This window comes from Prionailurus viverrinus, chromosome C1, assembly GCF_022837055.1.
Source record: "Prionailurus viverrinus isolate Anna chromosome C1, UM_Priviv_1.0, whole genome shotgun sequence".
NCBI lineage: Eukaryota > Metazoa > Chordata > Mammalia > Carnivora > Felidae > Prionailurus > Prionailurus viverrinus.
In genome coordinates, this window is record NC_062568.1 from 42911627 (window position 1) to 42924452 (window position 12826).

At 38.2% G+C, this 12826-nt stretch overlaps 1 protein-coding gene across 2 annotated transcripts in view; it reads right to left on the reverse strand.

The window, feature by feature from the left end:
* The window catches only part of ITGAV (integrin subunit alpha V), a 93747-nt gene that overhangs the window by 32339 nt on the left and 48582 nt on the right, over positions 1–12826 (reverse strand). For both annotated transcript variants that reach the window (XM_047870107.1, XM_047870108.1), the window contains exons 7-12: positions 11410–11535; positions 9353–9397; positions 8522–8565; positions 8376–8432; positions 5664–5716; positions 5107–5309 (exon numbers count right to left, since the gene is read on the reverse strand). In XM_047870107.1, the coding sequence (XP_047726063.1) occupies positions 5107–5309; positions 5664–5716; positions 8376–8432; positions 8522–8565; positions 9353–9397; positions 11410–11535 (528 nt within the window). The remainder of the gene's footprint in view (positions 1–5106; positions 5310–5663; positions 5717–8375; positions 8433–8521; positions 8566–9352; positions 9398–11409; positions 11536–12826) is intronic.

The window sequence follows — 12826 nt, forward strand, 5'->3', positions numbered from 1 at the left end:
AGAAGGAAAGGAGAGGAGGAGAACAAGGGCAGAGAGAGGGAAGTCTTAGTGTTACTATTTATATGGCAAAGATCTTAATGCAGTTATCTTCCTTTCAAAAGTTCCCCTTACAGCACTTTGCTTTTAGGGAGGACCTCCATTAGTACCTGTTTTTTGCCAACTGAAAAAAATCTGAAGAGGATTCGCTTTTACAAAGAAAAGCAAAACTAGCATTCAGCGTTTGTTTTACAATGAACCGTTCTAAGAGTTGCCTGCTCCCCGAGCAGCAGGAGGGGCACCCTGAGCTCCTTCCCTGGGAACCACAGCCGACTTCTCAGCATCAAGCTGCCTGTAGCGCTCAACGGTGCCTGTGAGCATCTATGCTTTCTCTCAACTTATTCTTTGCATCCATTAGCAAGATGTGTCCTAAGGTATCACAAAACCCTGAGAGTGGTTACTTTTTGGGTCTGGGAAATTTGGGGGGGTTGGAAAATTTTTCTATATACATCACATTAATGATAATTGCTTCTTCACTTGAATACCACTTCTGCTAATGAAAGTTTTCATGGGAAGGCTCCACTTTCGGACAGCAGGGCGAAACCTGTATTCATACAACCCACTTACCACAATAAATACTGATTCAAAGTTTAGCAGAATACTCTTTATTCCAAAGCCAACGATCTAATTCAAGGAGATTAAAGCAAAACTATGTCGAAATGACATTAACTTGGAGCCAGATATTCTGGGTATGACCTTGAACAAATCACTTAACCTTTCTGGACCTCAAAATACTTCATCCTTAAAATGGAAGGGAGGGGACACGTCAAGAGATTCATCTAAGGTTCATTCCAGCTCTCAAAACTCTAATTTAGGTGGGCATGGTTTTTGTTTTTTGAAACTGCAGTCTGGCTCAGAAATTTGAAAGTTATGACTTCATCTCCATCTTGCTCAACTTATATTAAGATAACACAAGCAAATAAGAAGTTTGAAATTCTTCCAAAAAAGAAAAACGAGAGACAAATGGTCACTATAACCTTTTGAAACTCTGAAATACATTACAAATATGCTCACTTCCCTGTCTCTGCTGGTACTATCCTAGACAAGCCATTCTCATCCTTTCCCTGGAGCCCTAAAGCAGCCTGAGTGGCTCCCACTTCTGTTCTTGCCCCTAAAATCCACTCTCCTCAAAACGGCCAAAGGTTAATATGCCACCTTCGTTCTTAAAATCCTTCATTTCCCAAAGCATTTAAACACTACCTGATTTGTGTAGTCATTCCACCAGTGCTCCCCACCCTCCCCTACCACGCCAGTTCTAGCCCTCACTCACCCTTCCTATCAATCCTGACCTTTTCCTCTGTTCCTTAAACACACCAAGCTAGTACCCATGTTTGGATTTACACTTGCTGCTCCCTGTGCCTTAACAGCTCTTGCTCCAGGGCTTTTCAAGCTCTGCTCCTTCTGTTTATCCAAATCATAGATCAAATGTCATCGTATCAGAGAGGTTCTTTTTCCCTGACAACAAAGTCATGCACTCTCCCTTCTCACTTACACTGTCTAGGCACGATCACGTTAACCTGACTTTTTTTGTTTTAACCCACAGCCTTTATCACTACCTGAATTTCCCCCATTATGTATTTACTTTGTGGGTCTTCCATGAAACACAGGCTTCACAAGAGCAAGGATGTGTCCATCTTGCCTGTGACAGCCACTATGCGCCAGTCATTCCAAACTGCCTCAGTTATACCTTCCCATACACAAACTGCTTCCAGCCTCCGTGATGCTGCATCTCCTGAGACACCAGAAACCTTGATCACTTATCTTTAATGTAAGAGCATTATGCCCAGCATTATCCCAAACACGGTGATGAGGTGATGATTGCCTTCTAATGTTTACATAAAAGTTGCCCCTATTGATGCTAAATTCCTTAAGGACATAGATGGGCTCTAATTTATCCTGTCATTTTTAGCACTTGGAATAGGGCATGGTGTGCAGTAGGGACCAACTAAGAATTTGTTATTCTTCAAAAAAACAGTAGTATTTAAATTAAATAAGAGTCCTTCTTTTTTCTTTTTTAAGTTTCAAAGGTAGGCATAACTTCTAAATTGACACAGGCATTAAGAACGCATTTATCAAAGCACCTGGGTGGCTCAGTTGGTTGAGCGTCCGACTTTAGCTCAGGTCATGATCTCACGGCTTGTAAGTTCGAGCCCCGTGTTGGGCTCTGTGCTGACAACTCGGAGCCTGAAGCCTGGTTCGGATTCTGTGTCTCCCTCTCTCTCTGCCCCTCCCCACACATGCTCTGTCTCTGTCTCTCAAAAATAAGTAAACGTCAAAAAAATTTTTTAAATATATATTTATCAAAATGTAATTTCCCAACAGAAGACAACTCTAGTGTTGAAAAACCATTTAACAAAAATTATCTTTAACTTTTCTAAACTTCTCATTATTTTATATATCCTAATTATCTTCTTGTTTTCTTGGCTGGCATCTGTCCAGTCTGGAAAGCCCTACTTTTTCACACAACTGATTTCTTCCTTTAATCATTTTAGTTGCTCTTTTCTGTGTTTTCTTCCCCTCTTTTTGGAGGAGTATTGACAAAAACTGCACCTTATACATAACATATACAAAACATAACTTCACTGTTTTGTTTTCAGTGTCCCTCTTAATGATACCTAAGGTTTTCATAGTGGGTGTAGGTAGAAATGGGGGAATATAGGATGAACAGCTTGACAAAGGGTTAATGTCATCAGGCTTACACAAAGAAAAGATCCAGGTTATAATTAACAGTTCATACTATATATATAAAATATAGATACATATAAACTGTAAGTATATATAAATAGTTGCATAAATACAGATCAGATCATTTTCCACTCAAGATACCATGATTCACAAGCCACTATTTGAGGCAATAAGACTCCAGGAGAAACTTGGGGAGAACAAAATCATCTTTTCTGGTATCCAGAAAGTAAAATCTGTTTGTCAAATCTCTGTAAAACTTCATTATTTTTTATCTGTTGTTTATAATTATTGTATTCACTGGTAACACAGTTCGATAAAAATATAGAAAATAGAATGAGCTGTTGTCCAGATCATAATACTGAGGAAACTTCCTTTAAAGTGGCTGGAATACCCTTAAGGCAAGGTGATGGCAAACATGCCAGGCTCTCCCCGAAACCCCAGAGACAGCGGCCCTGCTATAGCAAGGCAGAACCTCAAATTTGGCCCTGTGTTTTCTAAGTCGTTTTGTTATCAATAAGTAATAGCTTGCTCTGTACTACAGTATTCTTTTCAAGTTCTATTTTAAACTTTATACCAGAGTTCCTTTGATTTAAGTTCTCTTGGTAGTACAAATCTTTAGGACTCTATTTTAGGCAGCAAGATGTTTCTGTGAACAGTTCTTACTAACAATGAAAACATCTAGAGCTAAGGTTAGAAATGACACTCCCAGTCATGACACAGAACTACCCATGAGGTAGGAGTAGAGTAGTCTTGAAGCCTAAAAGGTGTTTTCTTTTTCCACCACAACTTGGAAGATATAAAATTCAACTGTATTTTTGAAGTTTTCTCTTTAACTTATAACTTTAAATTTTAAGGGGCATATCCCTATATATGATCGATTATTCAAAAAACCAAAAGTTCAACTTTCTATTCTGAGAGTTTTGTACCAGTATTTCTTTTTTTAAGGGGTGCCTGAGTGGCTCAGTCAGTTAAGCGTCCAATTTCAGCTCAGGTCATGATCTCACGGTTTGTGAGTTCGAGCCCTGTTTCGGGCTCTATGTTGACAGCTCAGAGCCTGGAGCCTGCTTCAGATTCTGGGTCTCCCTCTGTCTGCCCCTCTGCTGCTTGCACTCTGTCTCTTGCATTGTCTCAAAAATAAATAAACATTAAAAAAAATTTTTTTTAAATCTTGATAATTTATAATCTATATTTTACTCTAAGTTAAAAGTCACTTTGATTTTTAAAGATATCTACAGATATTGGAGTGCCTGGATGGCTCAGTTGGTTAAGCAACCAACTCTTTTTTTTTTTTTTTTTTTTTTTTTTTTTTCTGAAATTTATTGACAAATTGGTTTCCATACAACACCCAGTGCTCATCCCAAAAGGTGCCCTCCTCAATACCCATCACCCACCCTCTCCTCCCTCCCACCCCCCATCAACCCTCAGTTTGTTCTCAGTTTTTAACAGTCTCTTATGCTTTGGCTTTCTCCCATTCTAACCTCTTTTTTTTTTTTTTTCCTTCCCCTCCCCCATGGGTTCCCGTTAAGTTTCTCAGGATCCACATAAGAGTGAAACCATATGGTATCTGTCTTTCTCTGTATGGCTTATTTCACTTAGCATCACACTCTCCAGTTCCATCCACGTTAAGCAACCAACTCTTGATTTCAGCTCAGGTCATGATCTCACGGTTTGTGAGACAGAGCCTTATTTTGGGCTCGGAGCTGACGGCGTGGAGCCTGCTTGGGATTCTTTCTCCCTCTCCCTCTTCCCCTGTCCCATTCTCACACACGCCCATGTGCACACATGTTCTCTCTCTATATATAAACTTAAAAAAATAAAGAAATTATTAAATGGGACTATTATAAAACAATGAGCTTATATTTTTTACTTGCCCTCACGAAGGGAGTTATAACATCCTTCAGAACTCTCAGGACTTCTCAGATAGCCACAACAAAGTTATGGCTTTAAAAATATTAAAGGCAAACTGTACCTCTAAGGGATACAATTAGAGTCAACATTGCCTTGACAATGTGCCTGGGTGCATTTTTTACATTTGTATCCAAATGGACAGTAGAGGGCACTGCTGCTAAGCAGGACAGAGACAACAAATCACCAGCTTACACTGGGCTCCCTGGGAATGCAAATTTCCTTCAGAATTTAACCATTCCAAAATTCTAATTTGAGGCTGTATGAATAATAACTTATGAGAATAATTTTTTTTAAAGTTTGCTCAGATTTTTAAGGAAGAAGAGCAACTGTCGTTTAACTTGGAGTCACTATCAATCCAGTGCTTCCTTCCAGGAAGGAGGTTTGCTTGTATGAACAACCACAGAGGAAGGTACAAGACTTTTCCAGGTAGACACAGAAAATTATGGACCCACAATTACTGAACTTTGTTGATCTTACCATTGAAGCCATCCTGGTCCAGATCCCCCAAAGGTGCTATGGCACTGCCGAACCTCGCAAAGACCTCAAACCCATTCAGCTTGGTCGTCTGGAAGTCTCCTGAAGGTCTTTGCAGGGACACTGAAACCTGTCCCACCTCTTGGAGTTTGCCATCTGAGCCACGATCCATGAAGAGAGGGGCTCCAATAAACACATCTGCGTAACTAAAAGAGCAGAACCTCTTTCACCAACGCAAGATCAAATTCCACCTGTTAATAAAAAACTCAATTTCCCTCTTTCCACATCTCTCATAACCAAACTAAAGCAAAAAATCATTTCAAATTCAAATCTTCCTTCAACTCTTTTAAGAAACTATGAGTAATTCATAAAAATTACTTTATTCCTTCATATCATAAAAGCTACTGAAAGAAATTATGAACATCATAGAGGTTTTCTCATATTCACAAGAAACAGATTAGAAAGGGGACAGAGAAACAGAAGAAAAAATGTTTAATTTTGGCAAAGCATTCATAAACATGAGAGGAAAACTGTTTCTGGAAACATCTTTTTAAACTTACTCATCCCCATTAATGTCAGTGGCAGCGACAGAAAATCCAAAATATGCAGCCATCTGGATAACAAAAAGAAAATGAAATGTTTACATTTCATCCAACTAGCTTTGACAGTTAATATTCATTGTATATTTAATCAAACGGAAAAGGTTTTTATTTTTCTCTGCACATAGTTTCAATCTAAATTTCTTCTCTTTTGGGGGCACCTGGGTGGCTCAGTTGGTTAAGCGTCTGACTTTGGCTCAGGTCATGACCTCACAGTTTGTGAGTTTGAGCCCAGTGTCAGGCTCTGTGCTGACAGCTCAGAGCCTGGAGCCTGCCTCACATTCTGTGTCTCCCTCTCTCTGCCCTTCCTCTGCTCATGCATGCACATGCACGCACTCTCTCTCTCTCTCTCTCTCTCTCTCTCTCTCTCAGAAGTAAACATTAAAAAAAAATTAAAAAATAAATAAGTAAATAAATTTCTTCTCTTTTGTTTATTCTACCAACACAATCAGGTAATGAGGCATTTTTATTTCCCTAGATTTATAGGCAAAACACATCCCGTGTACATCATTTCGGTGTCTTCAACACATGCCGCTTAAGTCTAAGCATAACTAATGCTCCTTCCCAGGCCTAACCTATTATCACCCTTCTTCTCCTCTGCCCCAAAAATGTCATACATACACCATCAGAAAGATACATAGTCACAGACAGAAGTTTTAACTGAGCCCAAGAAGTTATCAGTGGGAGTCTATGCAGTAAAGATAATAGATAATAATTATTAATAGATCATAACTGGCTCTCCCTATGTGACCTCTGCTACTCTCAAGAAATTACTGTTTAGAAAGATATTGGAATGACTTTGTTCTTGTCTCACATCTCATCTGATTACTTGCCAATAGCTTTGCTTTTGAGTTATACACAGTACAACTAGTTTTGGGTTTATTACAGGATTATGTGAAGGGAGAAGGAATGTCTTTTCCTCCACTACAGAAGACTGCTAGACATCACAGACAGAGCAGACTGGCTGGAAATAAACCTGAAAAGAAAAGTTCTAAACACAGCCCAACATGCAAAGCAAAACTAGGAGAGATGACATTTTAAAGATGAACTAAGGTGAGGAATGAGTCAACAAACCACAGACAGGAAAGTTAGCAAAAGCTTCCAAATTTTGACTGGTGGAGATATCAGGAAGGAATGATATGGGAGATTCCTGCATCATCTATTTTGGGTTGACAGAGTATAAGTGAAGAAAATGAAAGGTGCAGTCTGTATCCAATTGCAAGACCAGAGCATGTGTAATAAAATGTATTGTATTTACAGTGCAATTTAAGAGAATACTATTTTGGGGTCTTAACCTTGCAAGGCGTTCGGCCTGAAAGTGTAAAGAAAGGGCATTTACTTAGACAAGTTTTTTCCTGGGCACTAGGATTAAAATGTTTTCATTTGATTTGTTACTACAACCCCATAAGAAAGTTACCAGTACCCCTATTTTTACAAATGACCCACCAGATTTACAGTGGCATATACCTTGTCCAATGCAGTTAAGACTGAGAATGAAGAGCCCAGGTCTGTCCTAAAGCAAAGCCCATGTTCCTCCCGCCCCACAGCAATAAAGAAAGCATCATGGACTGCGTACGTGATCCAGAGACATACACGGGCATCTGACAGAAGGTGCTTGAGGTCAAGAAGTCAAAACCTCACAAAGGGATAACCACCCCCTGCCATGACTCTAACGGGCTGTCAACTGCGGGCCGTTTGTTCTGTGCTGTGAACCAACACTGACCGCTACACGTGGGATGAGGTTTCTGGGGGCTGAAAGTCTACTTCCTCATCCTATCAATCCTCTTGCAGAGCCCAAAAATCTCTACTGAATAAGAAGTGGGCTTGAATCCCAGATCTGCCACCTGGGATATAATTATTTTTTCTGTAGCTACTGATTTTTCCTTTGCCATTACTAACTGGGCATTTAATTCTCTGAGATACACGAAACAAAATGTTATAAAATGCCTGTACCTGCAGAGAATGTCTAGTGCCTAATAGTACTACTTTTTAATTGAAGAATGTTTTATTTCTTGAACTACAAATGAAGTTTACTGATGACATCTATAATATACACATCTGTGCCATGCTTCGTTTTGCATCGAAAAAAAAAAAAAATGAAAGGGCATAGATCATTCCTTAAAGGAGAATTTAATGTCATCAGTAAAGAAAAAAGGAAGTTTTTGTGGTTTTGTGTTTTTGACATGTATGTGTGCAGTTTGTTGATTTCCTTAAAAAACAAGCCATCATGTGCAATTACAAAAGGCTTTGTTTACACAAATTACTCTGGTTGAAACAAAGGTGAATTCTTTAAAGCCTATTTTACATTTACAACATTGAATATTAAACCAATATTCATTACATATTCAATGTAAACCATTATGATGCTTACAAGAAAAGTTTTAAGACATTGTTACAAAATGCTGATGTGGGGAAAACAAAAACATTTTAATTTTTTTTTTTTTTTCAACATTTATTTATTTTTGGGACAGAGAGAGACAGAGTATGAACGGGGGAGGGGCAGAGAGAGAGGGAGACACAGAATGGGAAACAGGCTCCAGGCTCTGAGCCATCAGCCCAGAGCCTGACGCGGGGCTCGAACTCCCGGACCGCGAGATCGTGACCTGGCTGAAGTCGGACGCTTAATCGACTGCGCCACCCAGGCGCCCCGACAAAAACATTTTAAAAGCATACCTGCTCACCAGTAAAATTGTGTAAGGAGGACATGTTTTTCCCATCATAAATATAAACCTGTGGAGGAAAAACAAAAGCATATGAAATATAGTAAAATATAAGATAACCTAGAGATTTTTTTTTTAGGTTCCTTTTAATTTTCCTACCATTCCCAAAGTCCTTGCTGCTCTTGGAACGCCTGAAACAAAGTCTGAAACAAAACAAAACAAAATAAAACATAATAACTCATATTCAAGACCAATACTGAAAACTGTAGGAGGAAATGGATATCTCAGAAAGCTTTAAGTTCTGTTTTGTTATTTCAGTAGAAAACAACAACAACAAAAATTCTTTAATGGTACTCCATAATAAATGACCATAGTATTTTTTAACAAGATCAAATCCTTACAAAATACAGAAAGATTCTTGAGAACTCTCAAAGAAATGCATGTGTGCCCTCAGGAATTTGTAATCTTATTAAAAAGAGAACAGCTAAGATCAAGTGACCTAAGAACAAGGGAAAGGCAGTGACACCGAAATGTGGTCAAAATCAGGTGAAGTCTGTGATTCATAAATTGAGCTCTGAAGGGAGATGGATGGACAGACAGAGGATGAGGTAACAATCTTACATACAGAGCCCAGAAAGTTACAAGTTCTGTCTACAGGAAGAAGGAACTAAGACCCTCCAAGAGGACCAAATCTGCTGAAAAGCAAGAAGGAAGGAGCTGAAGAAAAACTGAAACGCCAAGGGCGGGAAAGGAGTGGATGGGGGAAAACACAGGCACTCAGCAACTGGCTGGTTCAACTTTCAGCAGCTGCAGAGAAAGTTTAATGTAGACCAACCTTACATCAATGTACTAACATCTCCCCATTTCTGTTACATTCTATAACAATGGTTTCAAAACCCTTTAACTGCTGAGGTTTTTCAATGTCACCTGTTTTGAATGTTTAGTCTATATTTTTTAAGAAGGGGTAAATATAATTCAAGTGCATCATACCATCGATGCCATCACCATTGAAATCTCCGACAGCCACGGAATAACCTGAATAGGAAGAACAAAATGTGAAACTCCATCAAGGCACAGTCACCTACGGCATACTTGCTGAGTAGGCTTCCCTTGAAAATATTTTCAAGAAGGATTGACCCTTGAACAATGGGTTTGAGCTACACAGGTACACTAATACACAGGGGTTTTTTTCAATAAATATAGTGCAGTACTGTAAATGTATATTCTCTTCCTTATGGTTTTCTTAACATTTTCTTTTCTCTAGCTTACTTTGTTGTAAGAATACAGTATATAATACACATGACATACAAAATATGTCTTAATTCACTATGCCATTACTAAGGCTTCCAGTCAACAGTAGGCTATTAGATTTTGGGGGAGTCAAAAGTTATATGTGGGGGGGCGCCTGGGTGGCTCAGTCGGTTAAGCGTCCGACTTCGGCTCAGGTCATGATCTCGCAGTTCGTGAGTTCAAGCCCCGCGTCGGGCTCTGTGCTGGTGGCTCAGAGCCTGGAGCCTGTTTCAGATTCTGTGTCTCCCTCTCTCTCTGACCCTCTCCCGTTCATGCTCTGTCTCTCTCTGTCTCAAAAATAAATAAAGGTTAAAAAAAAAATTAAAAAAAAAAAAAAGTTATATGTGGGGCTCCTGAATGGCTCAGTTGGTTAAGCGTCTGACTCTTGGTTTTGGCTCAGGTCATGATCTCATGATTTGTGAGATCAAGATCCACATCAAGCTCTGTGCTGACAACACGGAGCCTGCTTGGGATTCTCTCCTCCCCCGCCCCACGCTCCTCCCTTGCTCGATCTCACTCTCAAAATAAATAAATACATAAACATTTTTTAAAAAGTTACACGCAGATTTTCGACTGTGCAAGGGATTGGTGCACCTAAGTCATACACTGTTCAAGGGTCAACACAATTCCTTTAGTTATGCAGTATTTTGTTCTCTAGAGGTAACAGATGCATATGTACATGCTAAATGAATCTAAAGGAAATAGTTAAACCCTCAAATAGTATTTTTCTATTAGAAAAATAAGACGTTAATCAACTTTACAAAGGAGTCAGTTAAAAATGGTAAATTTCTCATAGATACAGAGTAAAGATTGGAGGTTAGCAGAGGCAGGGGATAAAAGGTGGGCAAAATGCATGAAGGTGGTCAAAAGGTACAAACGTGCACTTATAAATAAGTCACGTGATATAACCTAGAGGATGGTGACTGTAACTAATACAACTATGTTGTATATTGAAAGTGTAGAATTTAAACGTTCCCATTACAAGAAAAACATCTGTAGCTGTGTGTGATAATGAATATTAACTACACTTATTGTGACCATCACTTCACAGTATATAAAAATATCAAATCATTATGTTGTATACCTAAAAGTAATATAATATTACAAGTCAACTGTATCTCAATTTTAGAAAAACAGGGTAAATCTGTAATTTATCTTAAAGGAGCAAAAAATAACATATTTTTTTCAATCAGCAAAGTACTACTGCTGTCCTAAGTCCTTGGTTTAAAGAATAAGAGAAAACTAAAGGGAGAAAACAAAACTTAATAAACTTTAAAGACCAAAGTTTAACACAGTGAATAACACAGAGAATAGAAGCTTAGGAGTCAGACTGCCTGGGTTTGAATATTAGAACAGCAAGTTACTAAGTGAGTGACTTCAGGCAAGTTATTTTGCCTTTTTGTGCCTGAATTTCTTTACCTACAAAATAGGGATAATAGCAGTATACTGTCATAGACCTGTTGTAAGGATTAAATAAATTAATACAGATAAAGCACACTTAGAACAATGCCTAGAATACATAAGCATACTTTAAAAGTTATCTATTACTATTGTTGTATAAATAATCACTCCTAAATTTCAACTACTGAAATATAATATAACCTAAGTATTCATTAACAATTTGAAGTTATGTTCCTGTTCCTTATATTTAAAAAAAATTCAACATAAAAGATTGTCCTGCTTAAAGCAGCATATGCAAATACAGGGCAAATACAGTGCAACTCCATATAATGAATCCGTATTTTGGTTTTACTTACCCAAGTAACTGTCATCAAAAATAGCTTGAGCAGTCCGAGTTGCCAACTGGTTATTATACTGGATGCTGTAAACTTTGGGGTCATATTTAGATACAATTTCTGCCACTTGATCCGAAATGAGCTGACCTGAAAAATATATAATAACTTTCTAATGGGAATTTATGATGCAGATGATGGATGGCACCAGCACAAGAGTAAATAGCATTCAAGGGGTGCCCAGCTGGCTCAGTCGGTGGAGCATGTGACCCCTGGTCTCAGCATCGTGAGTTTGAGCCCGGTGTAGAGATTACTTAAAAATAAATATAAAATCTTTAAAAAGAGATTGGTATTTCTAATTATTAGCTTTAAATAACTCTCCATAATGCTCAATCTGAAAGCTGATGTTCTGTTCAAGCTAGTTCTTAAAATTAGTCACTGCTAGGAGTGCCTGGGTGGCTCAGTGGGTTAAGCATCCAACTTCAGTTCAGGTCATAATCTCAAGGTCTGAGAGTTCAAGCTCAGCGTCAGGTTCTATGCTGACAGCTCAGAACTCAGAGCCTACTTCAGATTCTGTCTCCCTCTCTCTGCCCCTCCCCCACTCACCCTCTGTCTCTCTCTCAAAAATAAATAATTTAAAAAAATTTTAAAAAAAGAGTTTGAAAATCTACTTAAATAATTACCTTTACTGTTATAAGAAGAATGAATCAATTGTTTTTTTCCACAAATTATTTGGATACCTTTATGAAGAGGCCTGAATGGGCGAGTTCACTTTTCTTCACAACCTTAAGGTAGCCAAGAAATCTAAAGTACTACACAAAAATCAGATTGTTTCCGACCCCAAGAAAAGTTGGCTGACTTATCAAAATGCCATCTCCATACATGAAGAACATAATCTCCTCATTTCTGCTGTTTCAGAAAAAAACCTCATAGCCAATATTTATCAGTCTGTTCCAATCTGTCCAGTCACAAAGGTTTAGTTTAAAGGTAGGAACACTTTCTGTTTGGGTCAATAATTTATCCTCTGTGCCTAAACAGACCTAACACATAGCAGGAATTCAACAAATATTTCTTGAATCAAAGAACACAGGAAAATTCTATCATCTCTTTTGAGTAAAACATTACAATTTTCTCTATTCGTATAGAGATAATTCTGAGATCTGTGGAAAAATTCATTCTGACATACCTATTAATTCAGGGTAAAACTCGATGATTTTAATCTCATTAGAACAAAATATTCACTGCCCAGCTACTGAGTCTTTCAGTTACATTTCCTAGACCATTTACTAATAAAACTCAAATCAACATGGTATTGATTGTATCTGTCCTAATTTTTAAATAGGAATGAATACAGATACTGTATAGTACTCAAGGTATTAAAAAAAACTCATCATTTAAACATGTTCACAGCTGTGTCTCTTAAAAAGGCAGAGATAACTAT